The sequence below is a fragment of the Ursus americanus genome, chromosome 7 (genome assembly GCF_024610735.1).
Source record: "Ursus americanus isolate L20-20 chromosome 7, mUrsAme1.1.p, whole genome shotgun sequence".
Lineage (NCBI taxonomy): Eukaryota > Metazoa > Chordata > Mammalia > Carnivora > Ursidae > Ursus > Ursus americanus.
The window spans coordinates 49,363,678-49,383,187 of NC_142133.1; the positions used below are offsets into that span (position 1 = coordinate 49,363,678).

At 45.5% G+C, this 19,510-nt stretch overlaps 1 protein-coding gene across 1 annotated transcript in view; it reads left to right on the plus strand.

The window, feature by feature from the left end:
- The first annotated feature begins 2,437 nt into the window (after nucleotides 1–2,437).
- Nucleotides 2,438–19,510, plus strand: part of RPIA (ribose 5-phosphate isomerase A) — a 31,629-nt gene continuing 14,556 nt past the window's right edge. Inside the window, exons 1-3 of the mRNA XM_045808895.2 lie at nucleotides 2,438–2,780; nucleotides 10,084–10,144; nucleotides 11,574–11,629. Coding sequence (XP_045664851.1) covers nucleotides 2,496–2,780; nucleotides 10,084–10,144; nucleotides 11,574–11,629 — 402 coding nt within the window. The 5' untranslated portion in view covers nucleotides 2,438–2,495. The remainder of the gene's footprint in view (nucleotides 2,781–10,083; nucleotides 10,145–11,573; nucleotides 11,630–19,510) is intronic.

Consider the following 19,510-nt stretch of genomic DNA (forward strand, 5'->3'; position numbering starts at 1 on the left):
AACAATGCTCGTTTCCTGCAGCTTCTTTTCCCGTTAGTAGAACTTTATGTCAGGTCATTTAAATGGTATTCAGGGTGTATCCTGCTTCTCTCGTGGAGGGTGGGGAACAAACGTAGCTGACCTCAGGTCTGTTTCTCTCCTGCTTGCACTCTGCGCCTGTGTGGTGACACCAGGCCCAGCAGCCTCTAGCAGAAGTCCCTCCCCTCTAAGCTCTGGCTGAGCCTTGAGTCAGGGAACTCAGCACGGCAACGATTCGCGTAAAAGTCGTCAGGAATGCTTTGCAGAGCACTGGATGCCTGCAGTGTGCTTCATCCTTAGCCAACAGCTCCAGACTTACAGGAAACACTTGAGATGGAATTATTTGGTCTGTTGTTTCATCACTGTTTCTCAGTGTAAAACTATTTCTGAAACTCTTGAAACTGCTTGTAAGCTAATAAAGAGGGGAATTTTTCTGTATCATGCCTGAGGTGGAGTGGGGGTGAGGGTGGGGAATTGGGAGGATGAGGGGAAGGAGGAGCCAAGGGCTGGTTTCCTGTATTCATTCATTCTGTAAATTCAGGCATCCATTAGTGAAGAAAGGCAAGTTTTCTGTTTCTATTCTAGAAGGGGGAAATACAGGTGATAAATAAACAGATTACTTAACGGGATGATGTTTGAGCAGAATAGGATGATATGATGGGCATGAGGTGGGGACTGGCGGGCTGAGGATTGGGGCAGGGGTACTTTATTAAGTGAGCAGGGAAGATCACTGAGCAAGCAGAGACCTGAATGAGGTCAGGAAGCCAGCTGTGAGGGTCCCTGGCTAAAAGGTGCAGTCCAGTCTTAGAAAGGGCCCTTCTGCCTTCTTTGGAGAACTCATTTATGTACTGAAGTGGCAGAACAGGTTGTTTTCTTCCTTTCTTGCCCCCTTCTTGAAGTGAGACACAAATCCATCCTTTTTGGGGGGGCTGGGTACCTGGTAAATCAGACTGATGCTGCTCAAGGCTTCACAGAGACGAATTCTTGGTGTATTTGAGACTGTATATATATGTGTGTGTGTGTGTGTGTGTGTTTGTGTGTGTGTGTGTATGCATGCCATCCTGAGCTAAGGAATGGGATAGTGCCTTGGGCTTCAAAGTGGGAGGAGCACAATTCACAGGCAATAAGGGAGCAGAAGATGGGTAATGAGATGTGTGCTCTGCTATACAGATGTGTGAGATAATATTTATCATTGGTAATAACTCTTATTCTAGGAAAGACACCCAATTTAAATACTTCTAGGTAGTTGAGGGAGGAGCAAAATTCTCTCAAGTCCTCAGGGTCTGGATTGCTTTCCGCTCAAAACAGTCCACATGGCAAAGTGGCACATTTTGGGGACACCTATTCTGAATCCCTTCATTAGTCAGCAAGGATTGCCAGGTCTCTGCGGACATACTTGTATGTGCGGGGCCAGGCTCCATCCGGGAGCCTGGCCATCCAAAACTGTCTGGTGCAGAACAACGTTTAAGGCTGGGAGTTCTAAACCTGTAGTCCTGGGCCTTCAGCTCTAATGATAAGATTTCAGCGTGTAACAGCACTCCAACCGTCTCTGGTTAAATTGCTTCATGCTTATGCAGTCCTTGCTTGTTAACCTAAGTCCCTAGGTCTATAGCAGAACCAGCCTACTTTCCTTGAGATTTGCAGACCATTGGCCTTGAGGAATGAAAGCCCAGCAGATAAGGCCTGATTACATTCGAAAACAGCTGTCACCGACACCAAGTCTGTTTATGGTCACGTCCACATACAACTAGCTGCCTGGGCACCGGCTTCTCTGCACGTAGCCCCTCTCCCTTTTTCAATGCCTTCCTCTTTAAAACTCTCTGGCTTCGCCTGATCGGGGAAGATGGTCTTTGAGACGTTCGTCTACCGTCTCCCCAGCATCCTGAATAAAGTAACCTTTCTTTTCCCACCATCACTTGCTCTCGAATGTTGATTTTCCAGCGGGGAGCAGCTGAACCTGAGTTCAGAACCCGTTCTCTGTCCAATAACAAGCCCGCCAAACCGCATGTGCATTTCGCTGGGGAGGTTCTAGAGAAGTCACTCTCAAAAGGGGGCGACGTCTCCATAACGGCGACTGGCCTCAGGACTCGTCCACGGCCATGTTCTTACTTCTGGGAAAAACGACAGGGTCAGCTCTTCCACCCCCTCTCGCTTGCGAGGAGAGACAGAAGTATCCCTGGAAACCACCCAGGAGCAGCGTAAACACTTCTGCTGGGGGTCACAACTAGGTTCGGATCTTGGCTCGGTCCTTACGGGCCGGCGCGCCCAGGACCGTCGCGGGCTATTGCGCGTCACTCGCTCAGCATTGTGGGACTGGTAGTCCCGGCTGGTGCGTGGGTTCGGACTGCCGAAGCCAAAGAACTACACTTCCCAGCAAGAACCCCGGCCGTAGCCCGCGCGGGCCGTATGCGTCAGCCACCAGACTTCCGGACAAGCCGGGGGCGGGACCGTGGCGGAGGCTGGAGCTTGGCGTCGGGATGCAGCGCCCCGGGCCCTTCAGCACCCTCTACGGGCGGGTCCTGGCCCCGCTGCCCGGGCGGGCCGGGGGCGCGGCCTCTGGCGGAGGCGGGAACAGCTGGGGCGTCCTGGGTTCGCACGTGCAGCCTCCCGGGCGCGCGCAGTCCGGGACCCGCGCGGGCCTCGGCAGTACGGGTACCTACGACGGGGACGCCAACAGCGCCTGCCCGGCCCCCTCCACGATGTCCAAGGCCGAGGAGGCCAAGAAGCTGGCTGGCCGCGCGGCCGTGGAGAACCACGTGAGGGTGAGCAGCTCCGGGCGTGGGGCTCCCGTGCTGTGCGTGATGGGCTAGTGTTGCGTGTTCCGGGTGCTGTCGGAGCCGGGGCGGGGGCTGCGTTAGAGCGGAGAGGGTGTACCCGGGTTTAGATCCCCCCTTTTCCGTGCTCCTTAAAGGTCTTTTAGATGTGGGATAGATTAGGGGCGAGTTTCCTAAAAGTTGAGCTTATTTCTAAAGACTCCTTGTCCGGCCCGGGTAACAGTTTGCAAAGTGGAGTCTGGTATCTGATGTGTTTGGAGTGGCGCTGGAAGGGACTTGCCGTGCGGCTTCCTTAACAAGTGGAAAATGGTGAGTTCTGGGGCTGCCAAGAGATCTTCACTTCTCTTTACTATGCTGGGAAGCCGGTGGATGCTGGTTTGAAAATTGCTTTGAAATTTCACTCCAAGGAGCTTCTTAGCTTGTCGCGCGTCCGGTCCTGAGTGTAGTAGCCAGTGAGAGAGAGACAGCCAAAGAGGGTTTTAAACCTCCTGCCTTTGACAGGGCTGGGTGGACACTTGGATTCTGGAGGAAGCTGTTCTTTAAGGTTGGGGCGCAGAGATAAAGTTGAGCTGTTACCGGTGAGGTCGTGGCCTCACTTGTTAAGTGGCGGGTGTGGTGTTGTTTAGTGGAGTCTCTTAACCTGAGTGGATTTGCTGTCATCAATCGAGTTAATTATCTTAATTATAGTACTTCTGGGGATCAAAGTGGAGTATCTCTGCCCTTTGGTGGAGTTTCCTTGGCTTTGTTGGCCTTTTGTTTCTCTCTTCTATTTCTTAGAAAGTGGTTTCAAATGCCCTTTCTCCTCTCATGATAGTTCTTTACATTTGTTAATGCTTTGATGTCCAGAGTACTTTGCCACCATGGTGTTCCATCCTCAAATAGCTTGACTAGGTGGGGGGGAGCAGTGTGGTAACCTGTGGATCAGCATGTTCTGTGGAAGGAGTGGCCGAGGATCCTCCAGAACCCAAACGGAGTGACTCCTGTTCCAGTGCCCTTCCACCAGCTCCACAGCTGCTCTGTTGTGGTGTAGTTTGTTCCAAGTCCGGTTAACAGTGGAGTTTTCTATGGGAATTCACAGAGACAACGCAGAATGTGTAGTCTGGCTCTACTTTTAGGATTCAGTGCCTCAGCTACAAAATTGGGACAGTAAGCTGCAATTTTAAAATGCCTGTATAAAGTGAATGATTAATAGATGAGTAAATGAAATCTCTACAATTAGAGAAGCCCCATTTCTTAGTATTCCTGTTAACCTATTAGTATTTGGTGGCATAAGTCTTTCTGACTTTCGTCTTAAAATGTATTTGCTTACATAAAAATTTTCAAGCCCCCACCTCAGGCTAGAGCTACAAAACACTGGATTCCAGCTACATTATTCTATGAAATTACCAGGCAGTCATGGGGAGATCTTCACTGGCCTTTTGGGGGCACCTCATCCCAATCTCAGTTACACCTGCTTACCCTACCAAACTTCTTCCTGAGATACTAACATTACCTGAATTTTGTATTTTCTTTTTTTTTTTTTTTTTAAGATTTTATTTATTTATTCGACAGAGATAGAGACAGCCAGAGAGAGAGGGAACACAAGCAGGGGGGAGTGGGAGAGGAAGAAGCAGGCTCATAGCAGAGGAGCCTGATGTGGGGCTTGATCCCATAACGCCGGGATCACGCCCTGAGCCGAAGGCAGACGCTTAACCGCTGTGCCACCCAGGCGCCCCTGAATTTTATATTTTCTACTCTTAAATGTTGATTTATTCATTTCATTCATTTACCAGATGGTTGAGGGCCTAATATGTGTCAGGCAGTTGGTGTGGTGACCAGAAACGTGGCTACAGGGAAAGGGAAAATCAGGTCCTGGATACTTTGCAAACAGGATAATTAATTCAAATCTATACACTTATTGAACATAGTCATGTGCCTAATCGTCAAGGCTTAGCTAGCAGCCCTCTCCAGGGCAGTATCCTGGATCCCATCTAAGCCATGTTTTCATCCAGCGTTTTGTGTCTTGAAATTGTTTACTCACTTAAGTTTATCGACATGGTCATGTGCAAGGTTCTGTTCGTTCCACCTTTGGAATGTTGTTAGACCGGACCCTTCCTTCCCTTTGACCTATCACCTTTCCTAGTTGAGGCTTTCCGCTTGGCCAGAGGATTGCAGTTGCCCTTCTCTTGTCCCCTCTGCCAACCTCCCAAGTGATGCATTATCATCTTCTGAAGCTCTCATGTGTTCTTGCCACAGTGGCCCTCAGAAGGCCTCATCCTGATGTCTTCATTCCATATCTGAAGTATCTGTTGCAAGCCACGTACTGGGCCTTATGGAGAGGATGCACAGATGAGAGGCTTGTGTCCTTCTATAATCCTTTCTCCTCCATGTGCCAGAACATTGGAAAATATATACTGGCATATAGCTTGCATTTTAATATCACTACATTTTACTTAGAATGCTCTTTCTTGTCCTCTGATCTTGCCAGTTAAAATCATATGTGTCCTTTAGGTTTGGTTCAAAGACCCTGTTCTCCTTTCAGTTTTTCCTTAACCTCCTAAGTCAGGGGAGATCGCTTCGATTTTTTAGCACTTTATACCTCTTAGGTGCTTTATGGTGTCTTATGTTCTAGTCATCTGTATGTTTCTCTCTCCTGTCCCCCTAAAGAGTGAGCTCCTGGTAGATAGTTAACCTTATCTTCACTCAGTGTTGGTCACAGTGTGGCCTGCCTGGTAAATGTTTGTTGAGTTTGTGTGGAGTATGGACACAAATATAGAGTTCGTGCGGTTATTGGTGGCCCTTTGCTTAGACTCTCTGGATGGTAGGGTTTCCAGTTGTCTAGCCCATCGGTGTTCCATTGTGGTGACCACTTCCACATCTGGATGGATGGAAAACTTGGCGAGTTTGCAGTTGAATCCTCTGGGTAGCCACTCTGAACTCAGATCTGAACTTTTCCTTTCAGATCTGCCTGTTTCTGGGAGTATAGCCACCCAGGATGGGTTACCATGCAGGGCCATGTTCTCCTGAAGGTCTGTAGCTCCCTTTGATCTCTTTGGAGCCTGGCTTTGCTTTTTGACTGGCTTAGCATGAAGAAGTTGCTGAGTGGTGACTCCAGTTGGTCAGCAGAAGTATTTCCAAGTTAACCTACTCAACACAGTGAGTGAAGTTCCAATGTTGCCTGTATGACAAGTGATTTAGTATTGCCCATCAGAAGGGGCCTGCTTCTCCAGCAGAGCTCGCTTGGCAGCTGTCTGCTATTGGGCGACCTCACAGGCAGCCTTTGGCTCTCTCTGCTTTGCTTTGGCTAGGACACTGATTCCTGGGCCAGTCATTTGATTCCAACGTAGGAGGACCACGTGGTTGAAGAGCTTTGGGCCTGGCAGGTCCCTGCAATTTCCTGGCCTCCTCCAGAAGTCAAGGGAAGAGTCTTGCATAGAGCTTGTCTGACTCACCAAAGTTCGTCTGGGTGCCACCTGCCTGCTGGGAGCCTGTGAGTGACATGAGTGTTTGGTAATGAGGATTCTGGCAGTTAGGTTACTGTATAGCTGGAACCGTGGGCTTCCGGTCAGGTGTGAGAGTCAGGTTGAGCCTACCTAGGCATTAGTAAATTAAGTAATTTTCTCATTACTTGAAGATTTTTACATGTTCAGATACTCAGCTATTTTGAACATTTTGACATACCATTCACTTGTCTGGAAGACCTTGCTGTTAAGGTTTGCTCAGGTAGCTAAATGACTACTGGATGCATTGCCTTCTTGAGGGCAGGATTGAAGGTGGAATTCTGACGTAGAACAAGCTCTGCTCTGAGGTCCCTTGGTCTGTTTGGTGACTTGGGAACTATGAGCTAGTCAAAGTGATTTCCGTCAGCTTTCACACACAGGCTGATGGGTGAAGCCCTCTGTAGGTGGGGGGGCGGGGCAGCTAAAAGTGCTTTAGTTGCTGGAGTATTAGCATTTGATTTCTTTTTTGTAGCTCCCTCTGCATGTTGGTCATTCTTTCTAATCTTTCATAGTTTGAGATGTAGTCTTGCTTTGAGAAGGACCATACCAGATATGGGCCCAGGGGCTGGCATTGGGTATTCCTGTGGCCTTTGTCCTGTGTGGAGTGGTGTTGGCTCAGTTTGTCCTGAGTTGCCCCCCAGGACTTTTCTTTCTTCTATGAAATATTAAAAAACAAAATTCAACGGAGTAAATTTTAAAGATCTGTTGGCTATATTCAATGATTCATGAGTCAGGCAGCATCCAGCCTAGCACATAGGAAGGTGCTCCAAGGAGCTATACAAAATGAAAGCCAGAAGGGGCAGGAACTAAGAAATTGTACTAGGCATAAAAGCAGGTTGGTCAATTACAAGGTCACTTTCCTTATAGGGGATGGTAGGAGTCTCTCAGCCACATTCCCTAGCTAGTGTTGATCAGACAATTCCCGACTGACTGACTTAAGATTCCATTTTGGGGGGAGCCAAAACTGTAATTAAGTCAAGTCTTTGGTGATTTGGGGCTTAGCATATAAGGACTCCATTTGCTTTTTAACACTCCCTGCTTCCTATCAGGCAAAAGATTTGGCTTACTTACAATGTGCAGTTTAAGCTGGCTTAACAAAAAGGGTCTGTAGGTGAGGACTGAAAGATTCCTGGCCAACCCCAGGGACGGTCAGAAAGGGAAAGCCCCACGAAAAACACAGAGCCTAGGTACACCCTAAGAGTGAAAAACAGAGTTTTCTAGCTTCAGTGGCTTTTCATGTAAGCTTAATATCTAGAAGGCAGGGGACTGACCACAGGCACCTTCAGGCTGGTGGCATCACAGGGAGACCACGGGGGGGACATCAGGTCCACCATCTGGAGCCTCCCTGAAGTCAGCAGAAGGGGGAGAGCCTGAAGTATCTTTAGGGTGATGCAGGCTGGCCAGGTCCAAGGAACCAGAGGGGGTCCCACAAGACCAGCCAAGAGGGTCCTTGGCTTCACACAGGATCAAAATCAAACTTGAGCCGGTAGGAAGTGAGAGCAGAATTTATTGAATAGCGAGAGTGATAGAGTATAGCAGATAAAGTGTCTGGAGACTCAGGAAGGAAAGGCGGGAGTCTCGTCTTTGCTTGGTGGCTGGGATTTTTAATTGAGGACAGTGGCCTCGTGTACGTGCCTCTCAGGCATCTAGGAACTGGTCAAAACAAGGTTGAGTGCTCAGGTGTCTTCCATAAGTCTCTTATGCCCTGGAGCAAGGGGTCTTGGCATCAAGATGGCTGGAGTCAGTGGTCTTGGAAAACCCGTTCATGATGACCCCACCTAGTCTCTCCTTAGATGTTATCTGTTGTGCTGGAAGACTCTAAAGATACCATTAACTCCTTGACCTTTATAAGAAGGACATACGTTATCAGTACCATAAGGTGTGTTTAGGTTGGGGGTACAGGTCCTAGCAAGAATAGAACCAGGAAAAGGAGCAAAAAAGCAGTTTTTTCCCCCCATGGGGTCTCTTCAGTTTCCCTGTCTCAAGGGGATGGGAGAGGTTTTGAAATACCAAACCACATCAGCATCTGACCTGTTGATGCCAGGAGGTCCCCATTTTGCACAAGCCTGCCTCAGAATATGAGAAGAGGGTGAGGCTCAAGTTAGGGTTATAAGAAAGAGTCTTTATCTGAAGTAGGGACAATGTTTGAGAGATTGAGAGTACTTGTGAGTACAGAGGACAAGAAACAGGTATCACACTACTGAGCCCCCTTAAGAAAGGGGGAAAGTCCCCAGGAGCAGACTAGGGACCCAGCCGAGGTCAGTTAGACAACAAACTGCAGAACAGGGTCAGGGTACTACAATTAGGAACTAATGTGGAGCTCACTCAGTTCCTAAGCAACTTCCTGCCGGTCTAAGGCAAAAGAGCTAAAAACCAGAGCAGCAGCTACCATTTATTCAGCACCTACCGAGAAGGTTTATAAATGTTAATTTAAGTCAGATCTCACAACAACCCCTTGTGACCTCAAGAGCAGTTATCCCCACTCTAAAGATTTCATGTATTTGAGAGAGAGAGAGAGAGAGAGTGTGTGTGTGTGTGTGTGTGTGTGCACACGAGGCGGGGGGGGGGGGGAGGAAAGGAGGGGAGAGGGAGAAGCAGACTCCCCGCTGAGCAGGACCCTGAGATCATGACCTGAGCTGAAGGCCAACTGAGCCACCCAGGTGCCCTCCCCATTAGAGAAGAATTTAGCCCTGTAAGGAAACATGTAAGACTTGGAAATGAGCAAAAGAGATTGTTGGATCTTCTTTGGTTGGAGTGCTGGAGCCCGTAGCAGTTTACAACTCTGGAGAGAGAGACTTTTAACTTGTAGAACACTCTTAACAATGCAGATAATTTCTGTCCATAGAAATGCAAATTAATTGTGTTTTATGAGCTTCAACTGATTATTACCCTAAAGATCTTGTAAATTCATTTGAACATTTCTTGACTGCATATGAATTTATGGTTCTTGGGTTTTTCCTGTGGACAGGTTGTAACAGTATCATTATTTTACCTTTTTTTTTTTTTTTTAATCATCATTCAACAATATCAGTTACCCCCCTACACAACCTCACTTTGAATAAGCAACTTCAGGAAGTTCAGCATGCTGAAATATTCATGTTAAATTTCTTAAGAGTTCCAGCAACTGATTAACAACTCATTTGGCAAGAGGAAGCCCATAGTGAGATTTTCTTTTGTTATAAACAAGACAACAGGCCTCAAATTGAGCCACTTGTGCTAAGCTCATGTCATCAAAAAGGAGACTTAATTACTGTTTCAACTCTACCAGAAAGGGAATGTTAAATTACTCAGTCAGGAATTGTCTGATCAGCATTAGTTAGGTAATCTGCCTGAGAGACCCCTGCCATCTGCTAAAGAAAAGTAACCTGGCAATAAGCAGTCTGTTTTTTTGCCTGCTAGGACTTCCTTGTTCACACTTCCTCTGGCTGTACAAGTCTTTCGTTTCATATAGCTCCTTAGAGCTCCTTTCTGTCTGCTAAATTGGATGTTTCCTGCCTTGCTCAAATAAACTCTTAAAATTTTTAATGTGCCCCAGTGTATCTTTTTAACAGGAGGAAATGGTGATGTTAGGGTCAGACATGAAAGGAGGAGGGTGCTGCTGATAAATCGCCATGAGCACTAGGATAAAGTACAGCTCTGCTGTGGTTCTGTTCAGTGCTTATGTTTCTATAAAATGGGCACAGTACCTACCTTGCACTCATGTTGGTGAATTGATCTAGAAAGTGGGCGTAAAGAGAGTAAAATATGGTATTAATGAGTTTTGCTTTTCTCTCTCTCTCTCTCTCTCTCTCTTTTTTTTTTTTTTTTTGCAGAATAACCAAGTGCTCGGAATCGGAAGTGGCTCTACAATTGTTCATGCTGTGCAGCGAATAGGTATGCTCTTGGGCTGTTTACTGGATGTTGTTCTGTGTGGGGTGATGGGAGTGGGGGTGGAGAGGAGGGGAAGGAAGTGGGGTACAGGTTTGGTACCTGCCCAGCTCTGCTCTTTTTTGAGTGGTATTTTTGGGTCTTTTCAGCCAACTTTGGGGGATGCCTGGCTTTGTTTACTTTGCTCATCTGGAGGGTAGGAGCTGATTTAAGATGAGGTCTCACCAGAATTTTCATTCTCATCAGCCTGTGTGTGGCTCCAGGGGCCCTGAGGCAAGTCTTCTAAAGCCTTTGGGTTCCTCAGGCAATCTCAGACAGACTAACTGAGCTCAGAGCAGGCTTGCCCTGTCCAGGACCCTGGGGTGGATTTGAGGCCCCCGAAGTTGGTGGCTGGTTCCTGCAGGTGCTGACTTCGTTCTGATCAGTGTGTCGCTGAGCTTAGGAAAGGCTCAGGAATCATCAGTCCCTGTGGCTGTTCAACAGGTTTTACTGCCCTGCTTTTGTTTGTTAAAACAAAGCTCAGAGGAGAGGCTTGCCTGACTGCTGATTTCTTCTAGGTGCCAAGGGGCAGTGCTCAGGAGACAAAGTCCAGGAACACTGTGTCTTTAAAAGAGCACTTGTGGTGCTGGTGTGAGGGCTTCTGGAATCCTTCTCATTGGCTTAACCCGGGCTTTAGTGTTGCATACCTTTCTTCCTTAGCATTGAGTGTGTGGTGGATTTTAGGGCACAGGGATTACTGCGGGTTCATATTAGTGCTTTCTGAACCTCTCACAATGTGGACCCAATGATTAAAAGGACTTGAAATTTTAATAAGCTAGTTGTTTCCGTTTAAGACTCCCCCCCCCCCCCAAGAAAGGTGCAAATCCAAAACGAATAAGTAAACTTTGTTTAACCACGTTCTGGGGCCTACAAATGGTAGTATTTTTTACTAAATGTAAAAGTAAAGTTCTCTTTTTTCTGCGAAAGGCAATATAAGGAAGTCGTTAAGACCAGAGCTGCGTGGGATCATAGCTCAGCTCTGCCACCTGTTATCGATATAACCGTGTGGTGACTTTAACCTGACTGTGCCTCAGTTTCCTCATCTGTGAAATGGGAATAATATTTGCAACTTACCTTTGGGTTGTTAGAATTAGAAGAGTTCACATGTACAGAGGTCTTTGAACGTTGCCAGGCACATAATTGTAGCAAACACGTGACATTGCACATTTTGTAGTTAGTGTCTACTCCTTGAGCTTTCTAGTGTCCCTGTCTTGTGTGAGCGATGTATGTTCACAAGCTTTTTCACTGAGGCTGGGACACAGAATGAAAGGCAGCTGTCAGTGGGGGGTAGACCTTTCCTCTTTCCTTTCCTGTTGGATTTGAGCAAGTGTGCAAGAAACAAGAAACATAAAGTGAGGAGAGTGAAAAACCACCAACGCGGCTTTTGTCTCCACAGCTGAAAGAGTGAAACAAGAGAATCTGAACCTTGTCTGCATTCCCACCTCCTTCCAGGTATGTCCTGCTTTCCATTCTGCACCTTGGCACTTGCTGCTGAATCTTCTGGGTCCTGGGGGACGTGGAGGTGTGGCTTTGGGTTGGGCACCAGGGTTGCTGTAGGTGAGAGAGCCAGGAGCAGGAGAGCAGTTTACTTAGGATTGCTCCTCAGAAGTGTGGCTTTAGATGCCTTCATTTATTCACTCAGTGGGTATGTCAGTGTATTCTGTGTTAGGCACGGTGTAGTATATGGGGAGTTTTAAAACTCTTAGCTGGTTGGACATTTGCTCCAATATCTGGAAACTACATGCTTTTCTTGGTACTTAAAAATTTTTTTCAACTTGGTGTAATAATTCTCCACTAGAATGGATGAATGAAAGATGGGTGTTTGCTTAGTTTTTACCTCCTTGCTCTCCCAGTTCACACACAGCCTTCTCTGCCGGTGTTCCATACAGTTACGTGTTGGTGAGGTGTTACTCAGTGTGTATAGAATTGCGATCGGCCAGACTACAGCTGAGCTGTGTAGTGTGCTGTGATAACGCCTCCATAGCTGCCTGTTATTTCGTTTTCCTGAAAGTTAGGTAAATATTGCCTTTGTTTTTTTCATTTGCTTGGTTGTCTGTGTACTCTTTACTGATTCAACCCCAGACTCTACCCGGATGGGAAAATCTCACTCCTTTTTGATATTTCTTTCTGGGTATTCCACTCCACCCTTTTCATCCTGGCCGAGGCTCTCTGGGTCATTGGGGTTGGGAATGCCGTGGCAGGTGCACTTGGCTGTTGTCTTGGGGTCTCCCTTTGCAGTCAAGAACCTTCCTTCTCTTATCTTTTGGATCTTCCTGTTTCCTGGTCCTGTTTTTCCTCACCGCCCCCAGCCCCCCACTTTTATTTTCTTTCCTTCAGTTTTGGTGAAGCATGTCCTTTAGGTAGCTATCCAAGTGCGTGGGATGCAAATTTGTGGACACTTAGGATGTCTGAAAATGTCTTTATTCCAGCCTTTCTTGAAGTTGGTAATTTGACGTAGAGAATCATATGTAAAATCATTTCTGAGAAATTTTGAAGGCATTCCTCTGTTGTCCTCTGATTTTCACTTTGCTGTTGAGGAGCTCGATGCCATTCTGATTCTTGATCCTTTGTATGAAACCTGTTTTTAAAGTTTATTTATTTGTTTTTAAAGCCCCAACGTGCGGCTTGAACTCAGTGACCCTGAGGTCAAGACCTGAGGTGAAATTGATTGGGACACTTAACCGACTGAGCCACCCAGGCGCCCCTGAAACCTGTTTTTTTCACTCTGAACCTTTATACCCTTATATTATCTTTTCTTTGTCCAGTGTTGTGAAATTTCACCATGCTGTGTGTCGTAGTGTGGGTTTGTTTTCATCCACTCTGCCGGCACTTGCTGGGACATTTTGTTTTGCAAACTCTTTGATTTGGGGGAGTTTTTCCCATTATTCCTTTAATTTTCTTGCCTGTTTTCTGTGGTCTTTCTTTCTAGGATGGTTGTTGTATACTTGGTTCTTGTGGCCTTTTTTGTCCTATTATCTTCTTAGCTTTGTCTTTTCTAACCCTTCTTTTGAGCTTATTTTACTCTCATGTTTAATTTCAAATAAGATCTTTTTTTGTTTTCTGAGAGTTTTTTATTTTTTGCTTTTTCTTGTTTAATGGGTTCAACTTTTTTTGATTTCTTCCCTCATCTCCATGAAGTTGTTAATAATTTTGTTTTAAGATTTTTTCTCCTTATATATCTGTTTCCTCAAAGTTTTTTTTTTCTTTCAGTTTTTTGGAATTATAATTTAAATACAATAAAATATACTCTTTTTTGCATATAATTTAGAGTTTTGACAAACCAGCCAGCACAGTCAAAATACTGTTAGATTGCTTTGGTCATGTCTTATTTTGGCCTTCCTTAGCTAGCTGCTTATTTTGAAGACTGGTAGACTAAGAAGCTGATTGGAAAGGAGCTCATAGGATGAAGGTGGTCTTTTGCTCCAGGCTTCTCTGCCAAGCCCTCTTGTTGGGGAACTCCTGCTGTCAGATTATTTGTCTTTCTTCTGCTGCTCAGATTCCTCAGAGAAGTCTGGCCATTGCCCCTTTGGGAGGGATATGCATGGCTACCTGTATCCTGGGATCTAAGTAGGCGAAAAGGGCTAGAAGACATCTGTCATTATTCTGGATATAATCTTGCTCTGAGTTTACAGTGAAATAATCTGTGATAGTTGGGAAAGAAGTGTCTACAACATTTTGCAATTTATCTCGTTGACTGTGGGCTTGATTGTGACTTGTTTTACCAATGGCATGTGACCAAATGGAATGCCAGCAGAGAATCATAAAATGCTTTTGCAGTGGGGGTTGACCCATCTTGCTGCCGAAACCATTCTGCCACCATGTGAACAAGCTCAGGCTGCTGTCCTTGGAGGATAAGAGGCCAAGCAACTCCAGGCATGTGAGGCAAGTCATCCTACACCTACCAGCCCACTCCAGAGACTTCCCAGTCAGTCCATAGAATCATGACAATTAATACATAGTTGCTCTTTTTAAAAAAATAATTTAAAAAATTATTTTTAAAAAATTTTAATTCCACTGTAGCTAACATACAGTGTTATATTACGTTTAGGTGTACAATATAGTGATTCATCAATTCCATTCATTACTCAATGCTCATAACTATAAGTGTACTATTAATCCCCTGCCTATTTGACCCATCCCTGCCTCCCATCTCACCTGATAGTTGCCAGTTTGTTCTCTATAGTTAAAAGAGTCTGTTTTGTGTTTTCTCTCTTTTCTTTCTTTCTTTCTTTCTTTCTTTGTTTTGTTTCTTAAATTCCACATATGAGTGAAATCATATGGTATTTGTCTTTCTCTGACTGACTTCTTTCACTTAGCATTGTACCTTCTAGATCCATCCATGTTGTTGCAAATGGCAAGAGTTCATTCTTTTTTATGGCTGAGTAATATTCCCGTGTGTGTGTGTGTGTGTGTGTGTGTGTGTGTGTGTATGTGTATGTGTGTACAAAACCACATGTTCTTTATCCATTCATTTATTGATGGACACTTGGGCTGTTTCTGTACTTTGGCTATCATAAATAATGCTGCAGTAAACATAGGGGTACACATATCTTTTCAAATTAGTGTTTTATGTTCTTTGGGTAAATATCCAGTAGTGGAATTACTGGATCATACATTAGTTCTATTTTTAATTTTTTGAGGAATCCCACTTCTGTTTTCCACAGTGGCTACACCAGTTTGCACTCCCACAAACAGTGCACAAGGGTTCCTTTTTTCCCCACATCCTCACCAATACTTGGTGTTTCTTGTGTTTTTGATTTTAGCCATTCTGACATGTGTGAGGTGATATCTCACTGTAGTTTGTATTTGCATTTCTCTGATGATGAGTGATGTTGAGCATCTTTTCTTGTGTCTGTTGGCTCTCTGAATGCCAGTTCAATATTCACTCTTTTAAGCCTCCGATTTTTGGAGTAGCTGCTGTGTAGTGAGAGCTCGCTGATGGAGTACCCGTCTTCAGCTGTGCCTGTAGCCAGTCCTGAGACCTGCTGTTTGACCTTCTCCAGTGAAGTAACATGCCGCTTTAGGAGTAGTGGAGAGAGATAGAGAGCACGTTCCTCAGTACCCTTCCAACCAGTGTTCCCTCTTTTGCTCCCGCTGCTGTGTCTGCTTCCTGAAGTTCGCAGTGCTACGCCGTCCCGAATCTTTTTGGGGGATTCTTTCTGTGCTCTTATATGGCTGCTTCTTAGCGTCCTGCAGTACTGCCTTAGGATTTGTCTTTCTCATTTTTGCCAGTTATCATTGTCTCTCAGTGGTCCCGCTTTTAAAAGTTTGCTGCTGGGGACACCTGGGTGGCTAAGTCGGTTGAGTGTCTGCCTTCAGCTTAGGTCATGATCCCAGAGTCCTGGGATCGAGTTCTGCGTCAGGCTCTCTGCTCGGGGGGAGTCTGCTTCTCCCTCTCCCTGCTACTCCCCCTGCTTGTACTCTCTCTCTCTGTCAAATAAATAAAATCTTTAAGAAAAAAAAAAGTTGCTACTGTTTTCTCCTCTGTTTGTTTATGTGTTTTGGAAAATTTCTTTTAGTACAGTTGTAGAGAGGTTTTGGGACAGAGCTGAGGCAAAGACAGGTATTCAAATTGCTATTTTTAATCTTTAAAATAACATCCTCCTAACCCACCTGCATTTTATGGTGGGAAGTGAAAATAATGTACCCAGACTGGAAAATGCTGACTGGTTCCAGTAGATTCAGTGGAGGAGTCATTCACAGTTCAAAGGGCTTTTAAAAATTCACTTGTTCACAGAGTTACTGTTTTGTTTTGTTTTTTTTTTCCGCTCATACCTAAACGTATTTTGCGTTTAATTTAGCCAAATGCAATCTCCTGAAATGATTCAAGAAGTCACAATATTTCATGCTCTCCCTTTTAAACAAGTAAACCTGTAGGGATTTAAAGGATTTTTTTGGGTAGATTTTTCCTTTAAAGTTAAAAGTTTTTGAAAGAGGACATTAAAAAGAAACCAGATCTTGTCTGGTCTAAAAGCCAAAAACAGTGTTAATTTTTCATGTCAGCCTGCAGTGTACCTCAGCTAGGCGATAGAAAGGAAAAGACAAGCTTTCAGATTTCATTGTGAAATTTGTGAATAACAGGACTGCTGGTCTGCCACATGCTGCTGTCCTTAGTCACCAGAGGCTTCTGGGGGGCCAGCTGTGGGATTGCAATGACAAGGCACTGGGTCCTGTCTTTTTACCAAAAGCACAAGCTAGTCATTAGCTTTACTGCTCCCTGCACTTTCAAGAGCTGGGAGAGGCAGACGGGTGTTTGCTCTGCATGCTCAGGAGACCCCCTAAACCTTGTGAGCTCAAGAGTGTGGTACCCAGCAGATGCTAATCTTAGTCAAGCACCTGTGGCTGCGTTTGTGCTGACTGAGCCAGTGTTGGCTTGATACCCCCACAGTTGGCCCCTTGTGTTGAAGTTAGCATAGTGGTTTCCTAGGGCTGCCGTAGAAGGTACCACAAACTGAGTGTGGCTTAAAAACCAGAAATTTATTGTCTCTCAGTTCTGAAGGCTAGCAGTCAGAGATCAAGGATCTGAGATCAAGTGCAAGATGAGGGAGCATCTGTGGTGTGCCTTTCTTCTAGTTTCTGGTGGTTTCCTGGCTGTTTTTGGCGTTGCTTGGCTTAGAGGTGCATTGTCCTGATCTTTGCCTTCGTGTTCACAGGGCATTCTCCCTGTGTTCGTCTGTCTGGTCCATATTTCCCCTTCTAGGGGACACCAGTCATATTGGATTAGGGCTCAGCCCAGTTATCTTGGTTTAACTTGATTACATCTGTGAAGACCTTATCTCCAAATAAGGTTACATTCTGAAGTACTGGGTTAGGACTCCAACCTGTTTTTGTTTGTTTGTTTGTTTGTTTGTTTGTTTGTTTGTTTGTTTTTTCAGGGGAACACAGTTCAACCCATAACAGGAAGAATGAAGCCCATGCCATTTGTGACTCTGACTTCTCTCTGTGTGCAGGGCCACTCACAAGGGTTCTGTAGGGAGTCCAGTCAAAGATGAGAAGGGAGGGTTATAAGACTTGCAGATGGGAACAGGTTAAAGGGTCCTGCCCTAATGGGTCTTGAGGTCAATGTACAGGGTTCTCCACGTTGTGGATGGGAATGCAGACTGTTTAAAGCAAGGGCAGATCCTGTCCTTGTGTTATTTTTTTTTTTTTAAGATTTTATTTATTCTTTTGAGACAGAGAGACAGAGCGAGCATGAGTGGAGGGGGAGGCAGAGGGAGAAGCAGGCCCCCTGCTGAGCTGGGAGCCCAACATGGGACTCAGTCCTAGGACCTGGAGATCATGACCTGAGCCAAAGGCAGACGCTCATCCATCTGAGCCACCCAGGCTCCCCATGTCCTTGTCGTACTACTTATTGTCCGGGAAGATGAGAGTTGCAGGGCTTGCAGAATTTGGGGCAGGGCCTCTGAGCCATGCAACATAGACAGCACTTACCTACTGGGCTCTTTTCATGTGCCAGATGGGAAATGGGATGGGTTGGCTCCTGGTGCAGGTGAGGAGGCAGAATTCAGTTGGACGTAGTGATCATTGAGGGTACACTTACTGTTACAGGGATATGAGGCTCCTATGCATGGCAGGTGTTATTCACCATCTCTAGTGTCCAGTGCGGTGTCTGGCTCTCAGGCACTCTGTATTTGTGTGTTGGATGAATTAATGCTACAGTTTATGTGTGTGATTATTTACAAATATATGGTAGAAAAGTAGAGATAATGTGCCTATTAGAGGAAGGAGAGCCTACTCTTTGCCCAGGGAATTGGGGAGGGCTTCCTAGAAAGAATGACATTTGAGTTGGGCATGTGGGGCTGGGGTTTGGGAGAAGGCAGGCCATTTCAAGTAGAGGAGGAATGTCAAGACCTCAAAGAACTCCTTTTAAAATTGTTATTGCTAATAACGTGTTATTATATAAGATGACTTCAATTCCATTTATAATGGGCCTGTCTTCTCTGCTGCTTGTTCTTTTACCATTCCCTCTGTTTTCCTTTTCTTCTAATTCCCTTCTTCGTCCCTAGAGAGGACAGGAAGGAGACTATATTTCTGGTCTTCACTGTGTTCCTAACTTAACACTGTGACCTCTTTGAGTGTCTGTTTTTTCCTTTAAGCAGGGGTTTGCACTAGAATATATACATTCACCAGAGTGTATCAAAGGCGGGATGTCCAGAATGGCTTCTGGACATTCTTCTAGAATGAATTCAAAGCGATTGGTTATTTACCCAACTATTGCCTCAAATGACACTAACTGCTGTAAGGTAACAAGAGTATACAAAGTGTGCTCTCTCATACTCTGGTTACAGTCTAGATGGACAAATAAGACATCCTCATGAAACAGTAACACTGTCCAGTGGTGCAGGCAGTCTTTGAACTTAGGAAGTGTTAAATTAAAACGATCAGTTTACACAGGAGTTTTTCTTTAGGAATCCCGACATCCAGTTTTTATGTAATGTATCTGAATGTAGTTTAATATTCTTTTTTAAAGTACATAAAATTAATAGGAAATCGTAGTACATCACGGTTTCATTTGTGCGGTAGACTATCGCATTGAACTATGTACGGTTTGTATCATTTTTCTAACACCATCTGTATTCAATATCTGTTGCTATGGAACAAATTACCCCCAAATTTAGCAGCTTGAAACAACAAATATTTATTATCTCATAGTTTCCAAGGATCAGGAATCCAGAGTGGTTTAGCTGGGTGGGTCTCTGCGGAGGTTACAGTTAAAGTTGTTGGCCCGGGCTGCAGTCATCTCAAGACTCAGCTGTGGTTCAAGGATTCACTTCCATGCTCAGTCACGTGAGTGTTGCAGGCCCTAATTCTTCGCAGGCTGTTTGGCAGAGAGCTCTGTCCGTGTCTTCAGGACATGGCTGCTAGTTTCCTCTGGCATGTGTGATAAGAGAGGGGGCAGAAGGAAGAGGGAGGGTAGGAGGGAAGGATCTTGCTAGAGCATGTCACCCTTACATACCCCATGGCATTCTTTTTTTTTTTTTTAAAGATTTTATTTATTTATTTGACAGAGATAGAGACAGCCAGTGAGAGAGGGAACACAAGCAGGGGGAGTGGGAGAGGAAGAAGCAGACTCATAGTGGAGGAGCCTGATGTGGGGCTCGATTCCACAACGCCGGGATCACGCCCTGAGCCGAAGGCAGACGCCCAGCCACTATGCCACCCAGGCGCCCCCCCCCCATGGCATTCTTTATAAACTAATCTCAGAAACCTCTGCTGTATGCCATTGGTCATACAGAGCAATCCGGGACTTTGTGGATGGGGATTATACCAAAGGCATGAATACCAAGAGGTGGGGATGGTCATCTTCGAGGCTGCCTTCCAGACATTCCCTTT